Source organism: Corvus moneduloides, chromosome 12 (assembly GCF_009650955.1).
Source record: "Corvus moneduloides isolate bCorMon1 chromosome 12, bCorMon1.pri, whole genome shotgun sequence".
Lineage (NCBI taxonomy): Eukaryota > Metazoa > Chordata > Aves > Passeriformes > Corvidae > Corvus > Corvus moneduloides.
Window position 1 is genome coordinate 8,344,855 of NC_045487.1, and position 18,680 is coordinate 8,363,534.

General features: G+C 42.3%; 1 protein-coding gene across 3 annotated transcripts in view; it reads right to left on the minus strand.

The window, feature by feature from the left end:
- Positions 1-17,724, minus strand: part of NUP93 (nucleoporin 93) — a 79,027-nt gene extending 61,303 nt beyond the window's left edge. The window contains exons 1-3 of one of the 3 annotated variants that reach the window (XM_032122023.1): positions 17,687-17,724; positions 11,234-11,447; positions 10,558-10,675 (exon numbers count right to left, since the gene is read on the minus strand). In XM_032122023.1, the coding sequence (XP_031977914.1) occupies positions 10,558-10,675; positions 11,234-11,412 (297 nt within the window). In that variant the 5' untranslated portion in view covers positions 11,413-11,447; positions 17,687-17,724. Of the gene's footprint in view, positions 1-10,557; positions 10,676-11,233; positions 11,448-17,251; positions 17,335-17,681 lie in introns of those variants that run through there. The other 2 variants (XM_032122024.1, XM_032122025.1) reach the window with 2 other exon arrangements.
- Positions 17,725-18,680: the final 956 nt, after the last annotated feature.

The following is an 18,680-nucleotide window of genomic DNA, read 5'->3' on the forward strand; positions in this document are numbered from 1 at the left end:
AACCGACTCGGTATATATATGGATATTTACAGTACCTAGAGCAGAGCTTAACACTGAAATTGTGGAAAGAAATATTATTCCTCATGCTTCAGGATAACCAGTCTCTAACCACTAGGGAACAAGATGAAGCCTAATAAAGCAAGTAGATATCCTCATGAACATTGTTGTGTTTCTCCTCCGAGTTATCGGTGCTGACTGTAAGCATGTAAAGGCAACCAAACAGATGTGTCCCAAATGCAATCTAAGAAATCAACTATGACAACTTTAGTATCAGCTAATCCCATATCCCTGAATCAAGCCTAGGATAGCCAACTGAAGGATTCAGAAAGGTTTAATAAAGCTGCTGAAACTGAAAATAAGCATTGAGGTGTTTACCACTGCCTTTCCTCATTCATCAGCCTTTGAACAGCACTTGAGTGGCACTGGCAAACCTTCCCTTTGCTCCCTCAAAAATACCACGTGACAAAACCTCTCTCCCCTTTCCCACCTCCATCCCACAGTAGACACTGAAGATAACACATAATCCAAAAATTGGTGCTTGAAAAGTACAGTCCAGAGACTTCCACTGCAGTCATACCACCTAGCAACATGATGTTTCATTCCTCTATAAAGTTATTTTAAAACTAAATCTCTCCAACCTTCTCAAGCCATTTTTATCAAGCAACAATTAAGCATGCTGTTCCAATTAAGTTAAAAAATGATCTGTTAACTGTGGCTCATAATGCTGCATAAACATTTCGGTACTTCTGGTGGAAGTACCATGCATCTTGCATGCTTACTGTGATACAAATAATGGAATAGTATAGAAAATTTCCAACTCATCTTCCTAAGCTTCTTTCAGTCATTTCCACGTGTGGAAAACCAATGAGACATCTCACAGTAACTGCTTTTTGTTTGAGCAGTTTAATTTTTTAGCTCAAAGTAAACAAAAAACTCTTTTGCACCCAAAATAGTGTCAAAGCAGACTTGAGTAAAGTGTGGGGAGGAGGTAATACATGAAGAGCAGAAAAGCAAAGGGAATTAATACAACTGGAGTCAGAAAAAAAAAATGAGAGTGGAAGAAAGATGAGAAGTAAAGGATAGGAAAGAAAACAGGAGACAGTGAGAACAGAAGTTGTGCCAAAAATCTAAATGAGCGAAACAAATGCATGTATCCTTAGTTCTACCTCAGAAGGCTGCAACTTTCTTTCAGGAACATATCTTGGCAGGAATAAGAATTTCATTTTGACTTCAAAAAGGAAAGTTAAAAAACATCCCTGCACACAACCCAAACATTTCTTCCACAAACTGCCAAATTTTCAGGCTGCTGTTTTGCATGGGGAAGCTTAAGTACATCCACCATTTGATGCCCAGTCATTGATAAACAGTTGACACACTTCTTAGTTAGTGACTGTTTTAAACCAAAGCTTAATAATGCCTAGGATTAAGATTTTGGATGTGGAGTCAAACTGACTAATTACAATGGGGAAGAGGAGGGCATGCACAACAATACACCTGTGGCCTTTCCCAGAGTGCTAAATTACGCAAATGGTTTAGTAATAAACCCCAGTGGAATTCATCAGCCGAGTAACACTTTCAAGAGGCTTGAGTAAATGAGGGGTGCTTGAGAGGAGGGGAGGGAGTTGAGAGCTGCAGCAGCTGCTGCTTTTCTTAACAAATTTGATGAACTGCCTCACTGAAAACAGCGTCCAGAGTTTTATGCTGTTTGTGACCACAGGAGTTCAGCAAGAGAGTCTGGCCTACTCACATTACAGATTTCCCTTGTGGAAGAGTGATTTGCTCACAGCACCATGAGGGATTAGTCAAGAAAAATGGTCAAGACAATGCTGATGTAATAAAGACTAGCAAAAAAAACCCACAAAAACAATAGCTCAGGAGAAAGGTAACAAATTCACCTCTCTTACAGATCAGCTCCAAGCCCTGCTGTCTCATTTCAGACAAGTTTGCTGAAGATCAGAATTCTTTTTTTCCTACTGTAGTTGGGAAAATTTCTATACTCCTCTTTTTCAGAAGAGCTAAAGAGCCATAGTGATTTAAATAGGTAAATGTTAATTTTTTGATCCCACACCTATGGCTTAGCTCCATTAACCCATTGCAATACTGGGACTGAAAGTTTCTGCCATCTGTGAGTAGTCCCCTCAACAACATCTCTGAATGGCTGTGAGAAGGGCTTCCCAAAGCCAAGAGCTTCCATTTCCAATTTCCAGAGGCACTAGAATGTCATTCCAAGGTCCACTGAGAAAACTGGATTACTTTAAAAATAAATATGTAAAAAATAATAACCCCCCCCTCCAAATTATGGTCTTACACAGCTACTATACAAAATGCTGTTCATTAATTAGAAATCTCATTTACCTTCTTGTTCATTTTTGACAAATATTTTCCCCCTTAAATGCAACATAAATGAACTGGGTTTACTTCTGTGTATAATCAGTTCCACTGTCAAATTCCAGCACAGCCCTGCAAACTTATTTCAGAGCTATAATCAAGCTACTGGAAAACTCCAAATCCTCTCCTATAAGGTCTATGCTTTATCTGTAACAGTTAAGAAAATGTTACAAAACAAAACAGGAGTTGTGCTTTGCAAAAGCTACATTTGTGCCTCAAATAAATAAATAAAACAATTTCTTTAATCCAAGTAAGTGCTCTATCACATGGTATGTGGAGGAGGCAAATTGCCAGGTTGCATCTCAGCATTGTTTCTTCTCACCGATCTGTATAAACGCAGAGATGAAACCATTCTACTAAATTTTTCCAGCACCATGAAAACACCAATTCCAACAGTTCATTTGCACATGCTGAGCACACACTGTCTAGGTCAGTAGTCAATACAAGACCTCAGCGAGCACTAAATTAATGGGACAGCGTGACACTAAGAGGTACCACATTGCCAGAAATTATGTCCTCCTGGTCAGATGCAACACAGATCCTGAAAGTCATTAATGATCCCACAGTACTTCTTGCAATAGTAACATTGCTACAAGCAGGGTCTTGGGGAAATTCTGGCTGAGATCCTCACATCCAGGTTTGCTCCTGAGTTTCAGCTATGAAAGGATCCTGCACTGCTACCAAGAGAAGCAGAGATGTCTACACCTCAGCACAGGAGAGGCTGCATTTTGGATATGTGATTTCCAAACTGCCTTTTATTCTGTATTTGCTCCTTCATAGGAATATGAGTTAACATTCAACTAGAAATTGGAACCATTTTCCAACAAGGACAGAGCTACATAGCAAAAGAAGAAAAACAGCGGAGGGGGAATGAAGTCAAGAATTATGATTCAACATCTGGTATGCTTTAAGATGTTTGAAATATCTATTACAAAAACATTTATTAGAAGTCTACAGTTGTCCTGATTTGAGATGCAAAGAACATATCTGGATTAAGCAGACAGGAAATGTGAAATGTGCCAGGACATAGCAGAATTTAAATAGATCAATAAATACAGCTACTAGAACAAGAGCTCCCAAATTTTCCATCTCATGACCTTGCATTAGCATAAAGTTCTGAAATATCTTTCATACCCTCTTATTTACCCATGATGAAAGAGAAAGGCAGATCAGGTATCTTCTCTCCCTGTTCCCAACCCTTAGGGTTAGGAATTCATGATCAGAACCATGATGAACTGGAAAATCACCACATAATTACTCCAATTAGCATGCAACCAAGCAAACAAATGAAATTTAAAATAATTCAATATCAGAGGATTTAGTGAATGACTGTAATATGGCCAACTAATGAAACACCTGAGTATTCTACATTAAAGGTACCACAGTGTCAGTTTTTTGGGGGTGTGCATGTTTGTTTTCAAGGTTAATAAGGCCAGGGTAATTTAAAACTGCACTAAACCATGCCACTAAAGCAGTAATGAAAACTAGAGAAAATTGCTGCTTAGATGTAAATTACAAACAGGAAGGAAAAAGTGAAAAGAAAAAAAAAATTCCCAAGATTTTGGGCTTTTTTTTTCTTCCTTTCCTCCTTTTTTTTTTTTTCTATAGTTATTCACTCACCTACCTGATGCCAAAAAGAAGGGGGCGTTTTGGTTTTGTTGGGTTTTATTTCTTTTAACTTAAAACCAAAACAGACCCCAAAACCCCATGCTGGCTATGAAACAGAGAAGCCTACACTCTTAAATCCTAGTCACATCCCAATCTACACACACCCTGGTACTTTCCAGGGCATCCTTTAATCAGCACAGGCCTTGGGAGGCTCTGGGCCAGCCTGTCCGTTCAGAGGGGCCCTGGGAGACTGTCAGTGTCAGGAAGGTGGCAGACAGGCCACTGATCCCTTGGCTGCTTTGCCAGGACTGTGAGCTGCCCAAGGCCCTGCAAGCCTCATCACCCAGGAGAGAGCACAGGCAGGCTGCAGTTTATGTAAAATTGTTACACATTACTTAGAAGAAGGAGACATCAAACACATCAGAGATGAGCTGAGGAAGTTTCTGTAATTTATATTTCCAAGGTCCACATCCCTTAGCTCCATTTGCTGCATGTCGAAATACTAATTCATTCCCCACCACTGCTTTCTTCAATTGTGTGCAAACTGCCTCTGGCCACATTTAATTACCAGGATATTTATATTCTTGATTTACATGCCTGAATGTGTACATTAAGGCTCAAATCCTGAATGCAATCAGTGAGACAACCTAGGCAAAGAAGACAGCAGGGTTTGATATTAGCATGCACTAGTAAAGGGAGGACAAAAAAACAACTTCTAAGAACCTTTGAAGAGAGGTATTTCTGGAGCCAAACATTTCTACAGTTTTTGAAAAATTCCCAACTATGACCACAAATAGTATTTTTCATTTGGACTGCAGCAATGCAAAGAAACCAACAGCTAATGGCCAACCCCAAAAAACCAAGGTCAAAGGTTGTCCTCTTGCATTCAGCATCATGGCTCTGCAATGGTTAAAGGTCCCCACAGCTGTGCTGGCATCATCGATTAGGGTGAACAAGGAAGCGACAGAAAAATAAAGCCACCTTAATTTCAAGCTCCATTAGAACTGAAGGACTTGGGGGCGGGGGGAGAAATCAATGTTTGGCAAATGAGAAAGGACAAAATCTGCAAAAGGAAAAATGCGTTTTCAGGCTAAGCTAATGCAAACAATGGATGGTGAACAGCACTTGAGGTTGGCCCTTTAAGGTTGTGTCAGCATTTCCATTTATAAACTCTGATTTTAGTTACACTCTAGTAGATTACCACAGGCTTTGGTATTATTCTAGCAGATACCACAAAGTATATCACAAATGGTAACATAAAATAGCAATAAGAGCTCAATTGTTGAATAATGCACTCTTCCAGCACCTGATGTCAGAGTAAGAATTTTTAAATTACGAGTCATACACATAAATACACACACACACAGAATGTACAGGGCTGGGGACAGCATCCTGGGACCCAGATTCTACCAACACTAAACTAGAAGTCAAAGCTACCTTTGATACAAAACCTATTTACAGCACTTTGAAAAGCTTCAAAATATCCCAGATACTTAATTTCAGTCTGTCTCTCTTGCCACTTGGAGAGATTTCAGTCTAACCCTCTGCCCTCATTTAGATAAAAGCTCTTATTTCTGTATCTGGACCTCCAGAGAGCCACTCAGTCAATACTCTGAATATCCACACCCAGGAATCAAAACCAAACCCTAGTACGCAACCTTTCATTTCAGTTATGCCTGAATCAGAAGGCCAAGGTGAAACCTGTACAAATGAGATAATTCAACAAAATTTTCCTTCAGTGTAATGAAGCTGGGCCTTCACCTCAAACTTTCTAAACAGATAAGCAATGCACACAAAGAGAGCTTGTGCCCGCTTCTAGCATTCATTGCACAAATCTGCACAGAGCTGGACTGAGCCTGAAAAATGAGAGCAAAACCATTTTTTTTAATTACCACCATGACTTTGGGCTTAGATTTTTTCAAAACAAGCATACAGGGGACTAAATCTAGGATCAAGCCAAGTGACATGTTCAAAACACAAAGCCCACAGTAAAGTATAACATAACACTGTAACCAGTCAAACAAATTTAGTAGGAATAAACCAGGCCTTGATCTGGCAACTAACTCCTACCTGATACCCCAAAAATCAGTTTGACAGAGCAGCACTGAATCTCTCTCTGACCTCCATACATAAACCAAACAGCACAAGTGCAGGGGCCAGGTCCCACCTCACGCATTACAATAGCACAGCCTTCCCACAGTCTTGGAATAATTCCTCCTCTGGCTGCCATTACTGTGATCTGAGAGAGGATCTGCTATGACAGTGCTCGTTAGAAGAGGACATCATAGCTTGCATCTTTGGAAGAGTGAAGAAATACCTTTTCTGAACAGAATGTCAATGTTATGTTTATATGCACATACCCCATCTTTGGGATGCAGATTTGCATGATCAAGCCTTACCTTGGATTTTTAAAAGCCAAAAAGAAACAAACAAAAAGACCTAAGCACATAAATACATGCTAAATATGAGATCAAGAATCACTTGACTAACACATTCAATTTCAAAAAGATTTTTACAAAATTTTTTTTACAAAAGGATTTTGACAATTTAGAAAATTCGTGATTTTTCCTGACATAAGAATTACTATAAAATGGATTTACTGCAAGAAGTGTTTGCTGTTCTGCATGCAATTTAATAACACAAACTTTGAAATGAGAGAGGAAAAGTACAAATTCCTATAATTTAATGGCAAGCCTAGAATCTTTTACATAATCTTCCCAGCCTACTGCTCTAGTGGGAGACATTTCCTGGACTCACAACCCTTTTATGTGCAAGCAATCTACATTTTACAACTGATAAATAATTCAGATAATTAATTGAGCTGCAATTTGGTGCACTTTTTAGTCAGCACTATAGAGTACCATTTAAAGAGGTTCTGTTCAGAAAAATCCCTCCTGCTTATTAACCCAAGCTGAAACTTCTATTAAGGTGAATTCCTAGATTCTCTTAACACTTTCTGAATGTCTTGCACCAGCCTTCTGGAACTTCATGCCCTAGGATGCTCCCCTCTGATTTTTCTTGCTGTGTTTTACTCTCTCTATAAGAAATAGGACATTTCCTGGCATTCTCCTTTTGCAGTGCTGATTGCCATCATTTGAGAGATTAGATTCCAACATATCTCTCTGTGCTGGCCTCCCACAGGCTGCTAGAACAGACTGCACTGGAAGAAGGAACAGAGACAATAAATAAATGCTTGAAGTAAGAATGCAGGAAGAGCTTAAGCAAACTGCCAGAGAAATCTCTAGATGCAAAGGAATGATGTGGGAACACATGGCAGGAAGTCATGAGTATTTTCATGCTGTAAGAGCTTTGATAGAATTTAAAAGTCAGCAGAACCCTAAAATTCATACAATAAAGATTTAATCATATTTGTAGCCTTCACACAACTGCAACAGTCAGCAAAGCTGTGCATTAGGTCTGTGCCTCTGGCACAAGTGCCCATATTCACCACCTTCTCCTGTGTTGTGGTGCACAGAGGCTGCGCCAATGCAGTCCCACCGCCGCTTCAGAGGGAAAAGGGCACCGCGCTGCAGTCTCAGGTGCTTACCTCAAAAAAGTTTCAGTATCTTTGGCAAATGATGCTGTAAAGTATTTATGAACCAATACATGCTCAAACTGAAGCTTAAGGGACATACATGAGGAAGCACACAGACAAGAATAATTCAAGTGTTAAAGAATCTACAAATGACAATTAAGTTTCAGATGGCATTTAAGGCTAAATAAACTTGCTGCAAACCGCAGGGCTGTGAGTCTGTGTTGAGCATCAGGAAAAGACAGGTCTGAGAAAGGATAGTTGAGTCTACAACACTGGTGATAAAGTGTGAACCAAGTTCATCAAGAATATGTGAAGAAGTTTTTGCTCATTAAGGAGTAATGGTAATATCAGAAGGCACAGGCTGAGGGCTTGATGTAGAACAGAACAGGCCTTCCCAATCCACAGAATTAAAGTTTAACAGTATGCCTGTGTAAATACAGAGTAGCAGCAGAGAAACAGTAAAGTCCTGTAAAGAAATAAAACAGACCCCTCCCTCACATAACTCTGCACACTGCCTTCCAGATAAAATGGGAATAGCTTATGGAGGAAGGATTCTACACAGTGCACAGGGACAGCTTCATCTGGCCCAAAACAAACACAACACATCTGAAAAAGCCTTATTAATCTATCTAGGAACAAGGAAAACAAATCCCAACAATCACCAGGAGATATAAAAAAAAAAAACATAGAAACTTTTGTAGCACATCTTTATCTAAGGCATCAAATAATTTTAAGACCTTCCTGATTAATAGAGGTAATTAGAGGGCTATCAGCAGTGTCTTACATAACTAACAAAAACTTAATAAAAACTATTCTAAAAGTGTTGATGACTGCATACCAGAACCTACAGATGGGTACAGAGACTTGTCCATATTCTAAGCAAGTAACTTTCAGGTACAGACCACAGCTGACACCAGCCAGACAGCTTGAGATGTGACTGCAAATATCCTCAGAATAGAGGATGATGTTCTGCAAGACAACATAAAATCCTTGCACCCTGTTAACTGCAAAAACAAGCAGAGACAAAGCATTTAAAACTAACACTTTGCTCACCTGCCTCCAAGATGATCTAAAGTGGAGTCCCTTGCCGTGCTTCCCCCTGCAAATCACTTTTAGCAACTATGAATGTTTTCCGCACATGGCCTGAAACAAAACGTTAAGATTCAAAGCACACAAGTACTAGGCCTCAGAGATGAGTTGTTAAAGTGATCAGTGATTAAATCACTAGTGTTAATCATGATTAAAAACAGCAAACGGGGAACTTTGATTTAAATGATTGATTTTAATCCTGTTTCTCATTTGTACTTTTTAGCTGTTTTCCTGAAGAAAGGGCTGAATCTCATTGGCTGAACTGGCCATTTAAACACATTGATTTGCAATTAACCACTGGTTTTACGTTATATTTGGAGCTTTTCCTGAACAGGAGGATACATTCAAATATTGACAAGTGATTTAAAAAAGGTACTGGAGACAAGAAAACATACCAAGATCACCACCAGATTATACCAGAATCACCATTTCAAATAAGATCTGGTATAATTAAGAAAGAAAAAAATCTCCACACTTTAGTTAGGTAACCAGCAATAATATAAAATGCAATTATTATGCAATCATATTCATTTTCTCATATGCCACAAATCTCAGCTCCAAAGAGTCAAGAGCTCTACTGCTTCTGAGCTTGAGAATCTACACTAAGATTTTTCTTACAGCAGAAAGGAAAAACAGTAGAAATCAAAGAATTAACACCAGTAATAAACCTAAGGAGAAAAAAAAAGGAAAAAAAGAAAAAAGAGGCAAGAGTTGCTGAAAAAAAAAAATCTCGACAGAATGAGGTCAAGAAAGACATGTACCAAGTTTAACATCACTGATTAGAAAGACAACAACATCAGAAATTGGAACAAAGGGATAAAATGAGAAATGACAGAAAGTGAACAATGCCAGTGGTTTAAAGCTCTCACTCTATGATCAGGCAATAGATAAAGTCTCCAGAGAGCACTAATCTTTAGTAAAAGAGAGGCCTTAGAAAACTGGGGTTAAATAAGTCTGCCTGAAGATAGGAGACCACAGGGCTCCTAACACTAACATGAGATTAAACTAAGAGCCCTCCACCCAAAATGGATGGCACCAAATGCTAAAATAAAACGTACATTAGATAAAATGGAGTAATTTCACATGCCTCCCTTCCCCTCCTGAACTTAGGTAGTTCGGCAAAACAAGAAAGAAGAGCTTACAACTCTTTTGACCCTCCTAGGTGAGCCATCTGCCAGATTGGAGAGATAAAACAAGCTTCAAAATGATTCACCAGTAATTCAGACTGTTACCTTCAATGCAACCCACACCACCAATTCCATTACCAGCTCTTAACCGAGTAATGAATATTGCAGGTTTCATCATGAAGATATTCTACGAGGGCAGGCAATGATCAGAAAGCAAAACTAGATGGGTCACAATTTCTAAGACACCCAGGGAAAATTTACAGGAAACTTTACAAGATAAAATCATCTGGTAAAGCATTTGAACTATAGCAAATTCAGTCTACCACCAAGACAAGGTTATGACATCTGAGATACAGTGAAAGAAAAAAGCTATACTCACCTCTTTTGCTTGTTGACTTAAATGCCCACTATTCCAACACTTCAAAATTGCCTCAAAAGTGGTTCCACATGTGTTTTTCCAATTAGACATAAAAAAAGGTTTCAGAACTATGAGACAGGTATCCCTGGGCAATTTAGGCTTGCAAAGCCAAGAAAGACAGGTCCACGAAGGGAGTAAGTATATGTACCTAGTTCCTCTTGACTTCAGCAAGAATTTGGAACTTAAAGTACTTCTGTTACCTTGGTACTTAGTGCTGCTTCTCATGGCTAACTCAAACATCTTTCAGCATTGAAAGCAGCATCTCTCCTCTAGCCAGTGAATTAAACAGAGAGCAAGACCATCTCCACAGAATCCTTATAACAGCTCTGAATCACAAAACAGGAATGGCGCTGGCAAGGGCAGTGTAATTCACATGTCAGAAACGTCCCTACCTGGATGTCAGTGTCCTTCACAGGTTCAAGAGGCTCAAATGTAGTGGCTGCACTTAGACTCTCAAGTCGCTGAGAAATGTGGGATATATCAAGCCCTCTAGACCCAAGAAGAACCGATCTATAAGGAAGAAATTGTACAGATATGAAATTAGTATTAAACAGACAGAACCTTAAACCCAGACTCATTGGCAATATTTAGGTCAGCAGCTAGCCATGTACAGACAGTGCTCCCAGATGTGTTACCAAAACTGCACAGAACTAAACTATGAACAGCCCTATGTGTCTATGTAAACACCTCAGCCCTGCTGAACTCTTTCTGCTGTTCCACTGCAGTGTTGCACAACTGCCAAGTCCTTCCAAAAAGAAAAAAAATGTACACCATGTTGGTAAACATCTTCAGCAGCAGCCAGAACAAGGTACTGCACTTTCTGGCTTTAGTGTCCAAAATCAAGAACAGTAGCTCCTCAGATAAATCCTTCAATTATCCTATTGTTTTTTGGAAGAAGGAGAAAGGTTGGAGGAAATAAACCAGAACACAAGCTTTGCAGTCATTCTAAAAAACAGCTTTGCAGTCATTCTATTTCTCCCAGGAGGACTTCCCCCACGTTGGAAACCAAACCCATAAACAGCTTCCACGCTGTGTGCAGAGTCTCCAGTGTCAGGGCTCTGTACTTACGCCTTCACATCCGCAGTCTCCTGGGAGGTGCGGGTCAGGGTGCGGGAACGCAGCCGCTCCCCGGCCTGCTGGATCTCCTGCAGGTTGCGTTCTACGTGCGGGAGCTCGGAGATCCCTTCTGTCTCGGCTGCCAGCTGCTCTGCCTGCTGCAGCAGCTCTCCAAAGCCTTCCGTGTCCATCTCTGCTGCAGGCTTCGCTCAAGACTCACAGAAACCTTCAGAGAAAAAGGGACAATTCTTGCTCAGCTATAAACAGTTTCTACACTTGTAGGGTCACAGACAGACCAGCAAGAGCAGGTCTTCTAGAACAGGATACATTGTCTATCCTCCCCAGGCATTAAACATCAAAACCTTTCAAGTGGTCCTTCAAGAGAGCTTTCCCTCGCAGGACTACAGTCTATGGATCTGTCAGAAGTGGGATGCAGATGCCGTATCACAGTTCATATTTTGCCTTGATACAGAGGAGGGTGAAAGCAGAGAAGTCCCTGTGAAGAATTTGGTGTTACTTTAGCTATAAACTACTTGCATACACACATAAATACAGTGCTCGGAGAGCTGGACTCTTGATCCTTATGGGTCCCTTCCCATTCTATGATTCCATATTTTTATATATTATAACGATAGATGCATACATGCGCATGCATAGGAATATATGAGGGCTGAAAACACAAACATGAAGTTAAATTAACAGCAAAACAGTCGAGCTATAGATGCACACAGACAGCCATAACTAGCTATCTATTAAAATGTGTTACTCCATATATCATTAACCCCCAGCCAAAAGAAAAAAGTGCATGTTGTTCCAGTGTCTAAATTCAACGCCTGCAGAAAGTTTTACCAGTGTGAGAATTCCTTGCATTGACTCAATGACAGAATAATTAAAGAAATTAAAGCACAAGGCAAGGGCTGTAACAGAAGAGGCATTAAATGCATTGTGCAGTTCTAAATTCAGAATGGAGCGTGTTATTTTTACAGAAAGGACAAAAGCATTTGTGCTTGGGATCACTACGGAAAAAGACACATAGCTGCAATGGTGTCCACATTAATGAAATATGAAACCCAAAGCCTCAGTTTCACACACCAAATCATGGTTTGCAGCTAAACCAGCTACAAGCAATAAGCATTAGGCACCTCTGTAAAGTCACAAATGATGACAAATCTGTGGTGCTGAATGGTGCTACAGAGATGGAAATCTTCAGTACAACCCCTCTCTCCTAGCTTTTGCACCCAAGCCCAGAGGGCCTGGGATTAATAAAGTCAAACCAGATCTCAAGCATTAACTCCAGCTGTTATTATTTACTCAAAAGTAAAATCAGTGGAGACTATCTTGTTCAAGGGAGCCTCCTAAGAAGAAAACAGGGATTTTTACTAATGAACAATAGCCTGCAATTCAAGTATTTCTTGGTATCCCTCAATGATACCAAAGCAATTTTACAGCAGAATTTGAACATTCCTCACGTTTTCAGTCTCACCATTTCCAAGTACAACTACCCAGCAGCAGTAGCAGTGCTTTCCTCTGTCTGGACAAATGATTTAAAAGCACTGCATGATGATTCATTCAGACATATGCAGTTTGAGAGAGAAACCGATCCCTCCTGCCTGGGTGCCAGGACAAACCCTTACAGCAGCATCCAGGAATGGAGAATTGCACAAGCACACCCCACACACTTCTGGAAAACTGGGGGAGGGAATGATCGTATTTGCAATGACTTGTTAATCAGGTGAGATAGCAGAGACCGGATCTGTTTGAACAGATTAGCCTGCCACTGAGACAGGGAACAGGGAGGAGGAGGGTGGAAATCAGCAATTTCATGCCCTGCAATGCAGTACAGAACATCTTTCCAGTGTTTACTTGCAATAACTCACATGCACCCCTGCCAGGAACAGCCTCTGTTGGCAGACACTGACCAGAACAGCCACACCCCTGTACATTTAAGAACTGATCGGATCCTCCAGGAGCAGTGACTGCGAGAACAACACAGACATCAGCTTGATTTGATCTGATCTGGTCCACTTTCTCTTTTCATTACCAAGATAAAAAAGCCGTGAGTATAAGAAGAACCAACTTCTCAGAGTGCTGAAACCAAAAGAGTGAAAAATCAGTGCTACAGAATTGCACCCAAACCTGCACTTTTTAGCTGCAGAACACCACGTTAATACCATGCAAGGGCTGTCACATAAGTTTGCCTGTGTAGGACAATTGCAACAACTCTGTGAGACTGAACCCAATTCAGCAAACATGGAATAAACTGGTTACTTTGGAGCAAGTTAAAGTATCTGTGATTATAACCAAGCACTGGAAGTAACATCTCAAAGCTTAGAGAGCCAACACTAAACAGATTTTTCTAAGTGATAGAATTCAAACATTTAGACTGAATATTCATATACTTGTAGCAAACAACTTTGTCTCCACCCTGACAGAATTTACTGCATTCAAGAGACTGCAGTCTGACTCTTCGAGCTGCTGTGCAAGGTAGAAACTGCTACCACAGTAACGAGCACAGTGATGGCAGATTTTCATGTCTGGCTAGGGAAGGAGCAACAACTGACACCTAAGGGAAAGAAAATACGTCAGAAATTAAATTAACTTCGGTGAAACCAGATTGACCTTGGGCTAAAAGCCAGGACTGAAAAGGCCCTTCTATAAAACAACTTTGATGACTTATCAATAGAAGCTGCTGCATTAGACTACGATTCCATTAAACCCCAGTTTAATTTCCCCAACATTTAAAACCACACATAAGCACTATATATTGTACAAATGACTAAGTTTAAGCCAGAAAGAAACCAGAAAAGATTACAAGTTTCTTAAGTCTATTCAGACTGATTATAATTGATGATTTCTTACCTAAAAAACATTTAAAAACTTCTCAAGAGTACTACAATGCTACCTAAGGAAGAAAACTGTAGCTATTCTACTCCAAATATGGCCACGATGAACATTTTACTGTACTGGATTCAGAAAGACACAAAGCTGAAATACTCCAATGCATGTGGAAGTGTCTGTTGTACTTCACACACTGACAGGGTTTGTGTCAACTAACCAATTAACTTTGAGAAACAGTAAAAAAATTAGATTTTTCCAGTGCTCTGGGAAAAGGAAAGGAAGATGTCACAGGGGAAAAGGAGAAAGAAAGCATCACCCACTCCATTCAGAGTAGCTGATGAACCAAGAGTTCCACAAGTTGCAGAAAGATTCTTCAAAACAGGAAACAAAAAGGAAGAAATCCCATGATGGCCTCTCGAAGAGGCTCCCACCTCAAAGTGCTCAAGAGACCCAGTCTGATGAGTCAGGATCAGCTTCTTGTGGAAAGAAAATACAAGAGCACAAGTAGTAAGAGCAAGCCAGCAATGCTCTACTTCCTACAGTCAAGATCTGATGTAAAAGTGCTTCTTCGACATGTTCCAAGCCTGGGCTGCTACAGAGAGTGGAGCAGCTTCTGTCTACTAAGCTAAACATGAATAATTAAAAGATCCATTTTGCAGACCAGGGGAATTCTGTTTGAGAAGCAGCAATAATACCCAGCTCTTGCATGGCACTTGGCATAAGCAGACATCAGACATTTCAGAGAAGTCAACAACATAATCCCTGTGTTATGGACAGGGGAACTGATTAAGAAACAGAGATGAAAATCAAAGAGCAGGTGGACAAATGTACAACCCAAGTATCTGCTGCACATTTTCAGCACACCATCCTCTTGTCTGTAAAACACAATAACATTTATCAAACCTAACAGATGGAAAACTACCACACCCTAATTACACCAAACCCAGATAAAATCACAATAGGCCATCTTAGAAATAAATACCCTAAAGCTTCAATCTATATTTGGTACCCCATGTGGCACAACAGCCTGTTCCCCCGCAACAAAAGGCAGATGCAGGAAAATCCTGCATAGACCACACAACAACCTTCCAAACCTATTGTTTCTTCTACCACCGATCAATTAATGCTCCTCTGCCTCCTATAAAAAGGCTTTCAGTCCCGCGTATTTTCTTCTTCATCTCATCTGTAGATAGATATGCTAAAGTCCAATCTTCTTATGACCCCAGAGAGCCCTTACAGTAGGTATGTTGAACAAAAATGGGTTTTTTCAAAGTTTTAAAGGCAGTAACATTGAGTTACTTGCACTGTGAGAAAGGACAAGAAAGGGCACACAACGCTTCTCTACACTGTTCATTATTTAAACTGGACCTGAAGAATAGGATTTGAAGTGATTTCTACCAACACACACTATCACACACTTGTCATCACTTCCTTTTACCTGCCATAAGTTCCTCATAGTGGTCTCAAGTCCCCACTGTTCTGAGTAACTGACTCTGCCGGCAGTGTTGCAATCTTACCACTCTCCCTCTTTTCCAAAGACTTAGTCTTTATTTTAAGCACCCAACTCAGCAGGGCACTAACTTCCACAGTGGGGCAAACCAACCCTCATTAGATAGAGCACTAGGTTTAGTATTTTAAATTCCATACATGAAAACTCATATCCTTCCTCCTCACCGAATTTCCTGTCACAGCAGCACCACGGAAACATTATGGATTTAGATGACAGAATCACATACATTCTTCCAAGCAATTTTAAGCTTTTTCTATTTGTAAGTTTTCACAAGGAGGAGGAAAACTTTTTAAGACACAATGTAAGTGAAACAGCAGTAAAGCACACAGGAGCTGGTGTTCCTTTGTCACCATCACCTTAGCTCTCCATAACTACTGTCCCTAAAACAACACGACAAAATTGCAGAAGAGAAGCAGCCCTTCTTTGCACCTGGACTTTAATTCAAGCCCTCCCACTCACTGTTCATATATTCTGGGTTAGAATAACACTGGAATACAGATGGCGCCTAATACTCCACAGCAGTTGCTCATCAGATACCAAATACTCAGTGCATCCACAGCTCAAGGTTTAACACAAAGGCACTTCAACACCACAGAAATCTGGCTGTTGTCTGCAGCTGGGACCAAACAGCAAAAGGAAGTTACTCTGTACACTCTGTAATGACTCTGGGAAAACCATAAACAAATAGCATTCTTTAGGTTCAGGAATAGAATTCTGCAGCCAAGGTGTGCTGTAAGAAATCCTTAGAGTCATTCTCACTGTTTTGCAGAAGTCAGTATCGCTGTTGGTAGAAAGGACTTGTGACCCGGGGTACTGGGCAAGGCCTATTCATAAGCTCCTTCAAGGATAGGCAGAACGGTCCATGTAAAGTGATTAAAGACACCTATCCTCTCCTGCATCAAACTTGCTGATCTGAAAAGGACCAAAGCCCCAAATATCATAAATGGTTTACCTTCTGTACCCTGCCAGGCACGTATGAAAGCAACACTTGGCAACTTTGTGGTTGTTTTATGGGATGATTCTTGGGGCTGTCAAGTGCAGGGACAGGAGCTGGACTCGATGATCCTTGTGGATCCCTTCCAACCCAGGATATTCTGATTCTATGAACTGCAAGGGCACACAAGCTTACCAAAACCTGCCATGAAACAGCAGTTGAGCCAGGGGCAGGCCTGCAAGCACTGTGCTTTTCATGAGTTACCACCACCGCACACCTGACAGCAGGTAGAATTTCCTTTATATAAACCTTCCAGTATCTGAAGGGGCCCTACAGCAAAGCCAGAGAGGGACTCTTTGTCAGGAATTGTAATGCGAGGACAAGGAGTAATAGATAAACATTGAGAGAGGGGAAGTTTAGATTTAGGAAGAAATTCTTTACTGTGAGGGTGGTGAGACACTAGCACAGGTTGCCCAGGGAGGTTGTGGCTGTCCCATCCCCGGCAGTGTCCAAGACCAGGTTGGATAATGCCTTGAGCAATGTGGTCTAGCAGAAGGTGTCCCTACCCGTGGGGGGGGGGGGGGGGGGGGGGGGGGGGGGGAGGGGGTGTTGGAAATAGATAAGCTTTAAAGTCCCTTCCAACCCCTTAACATTCTATGAACTCCTAGGAACCAACCAGTAAACCCACAGTGGTGAAGAACGACCCCCATGCACAGAACTTGAAAAAGAAACCAAACACCACACATACACAAACCCGTTCTCCTGAAACCTTCCCAGACAACGAACTTCTGCTTCCTGAAGCACCAGCACGGCACTTCGTTTAAACACTAAACTCCCCCACTACAGCCGGGCTCGGCACTGCCGACCAGCACAACCCCGCTCGGAAGGAGACCCCTCCTCGCGCATCCACAGCCGGCCCCGCTGCGTTAGCGCGGGTTATTGACAGGAGCAGCTTCCGGGGAGCCCCAGGAGGGCCCACCAGGAGGCCTGCAAACGCTCCCAGCCAGCCTCCCGCCGCAGCGGCCTGCACGGGCCAGAGAAGGAGCCATGGGCGGGGGGCGGCTACCGGGAGCTCCGAACCCGAGGGGTAGCGGGCAACGATCACCGGAGGCGGGGAAGAAGCGAGGGAAAGAGGCGGAGTGACGCCAAGCCCCGGCCCGCCCGCACGGCACCCTCACCTCACCTGCGCTCCGCGCCGCCCGCCGCGCCCGCCGTGCCCGCGCCGCGCGCCCCCATTGGCTGCCCTCTCGCCCTTCCCCGCGCTCCCATTGGCCGAGCCGCCGCGCTTCCCCGCGCCGCGCGCTTCTATTGGCCCCGCCGCTGCTCTCCGCCGCGCGCCGGTTCCCGCCCCCTCGCGAGAACAACTTCATTGAGGCGCTCGGAGGCGGGTGCGGACCGAATGTTGGGGGGGCGGGGGGCGGCTGCCGCCGGAGACCACGGGTTCGAGGCTGCCTCCCGCCTCCCCGCGCTGCGCGGGCCGCGCCGCGGCGAAATCACTGAAAGAAGAGATTATCAGACAGAAATAAAGTGCATGGGGTTATTCCTCTCTATTCGCCCTCTCCCTTCTTAGTCACAGCTAACTCTTGCTGGCAGACCCCGTCTGCGAGCTGATTCCTTGGGAGGTAAAATGAGGATAACGAATTCATCCCAATTTTGCCTCCAATGGCCAAATACACCAACAAACAAACTCACAGCCAGCAGGTACTCTCAGCATCCTCTGTACAATGGTGTCCTGAGGGTCCTGTGTTTGGTCCCCTGTTGGGTACACACACATAATACCCTTAAACCGGATACTGCCAATGTCACAGGATTTGTCGGGCAAAATCCGGGAACTGGGAATTTCATGGACCCACAAGGGTACATCCAACAGCCTGCTTGTGTAAGAGATGATGTCTGGACCTTGCCACTGTTCCAAAACATCATCCATCAAACCTTCAAAGCTGAACAAATTCCTCATTAATACAGCCTCTATTTCCGAAAGTTCCCGTGTTCCAGAGGCAGCGCTGGCACCAGCCGCAGTCGCTCTCCACAATTGCAAAGTGCATGCAGGGGGTCAGGGTACACTCTTGCCTGTGGCTTCAGTTTGAGGGGAGCACTTGTCCCCGGCAGGATGCCCTGGTGGGATGGATGCCCCGGTAGGAAAGATGCCTTGGTGGGACGGTTGTCCTGGTGTGATG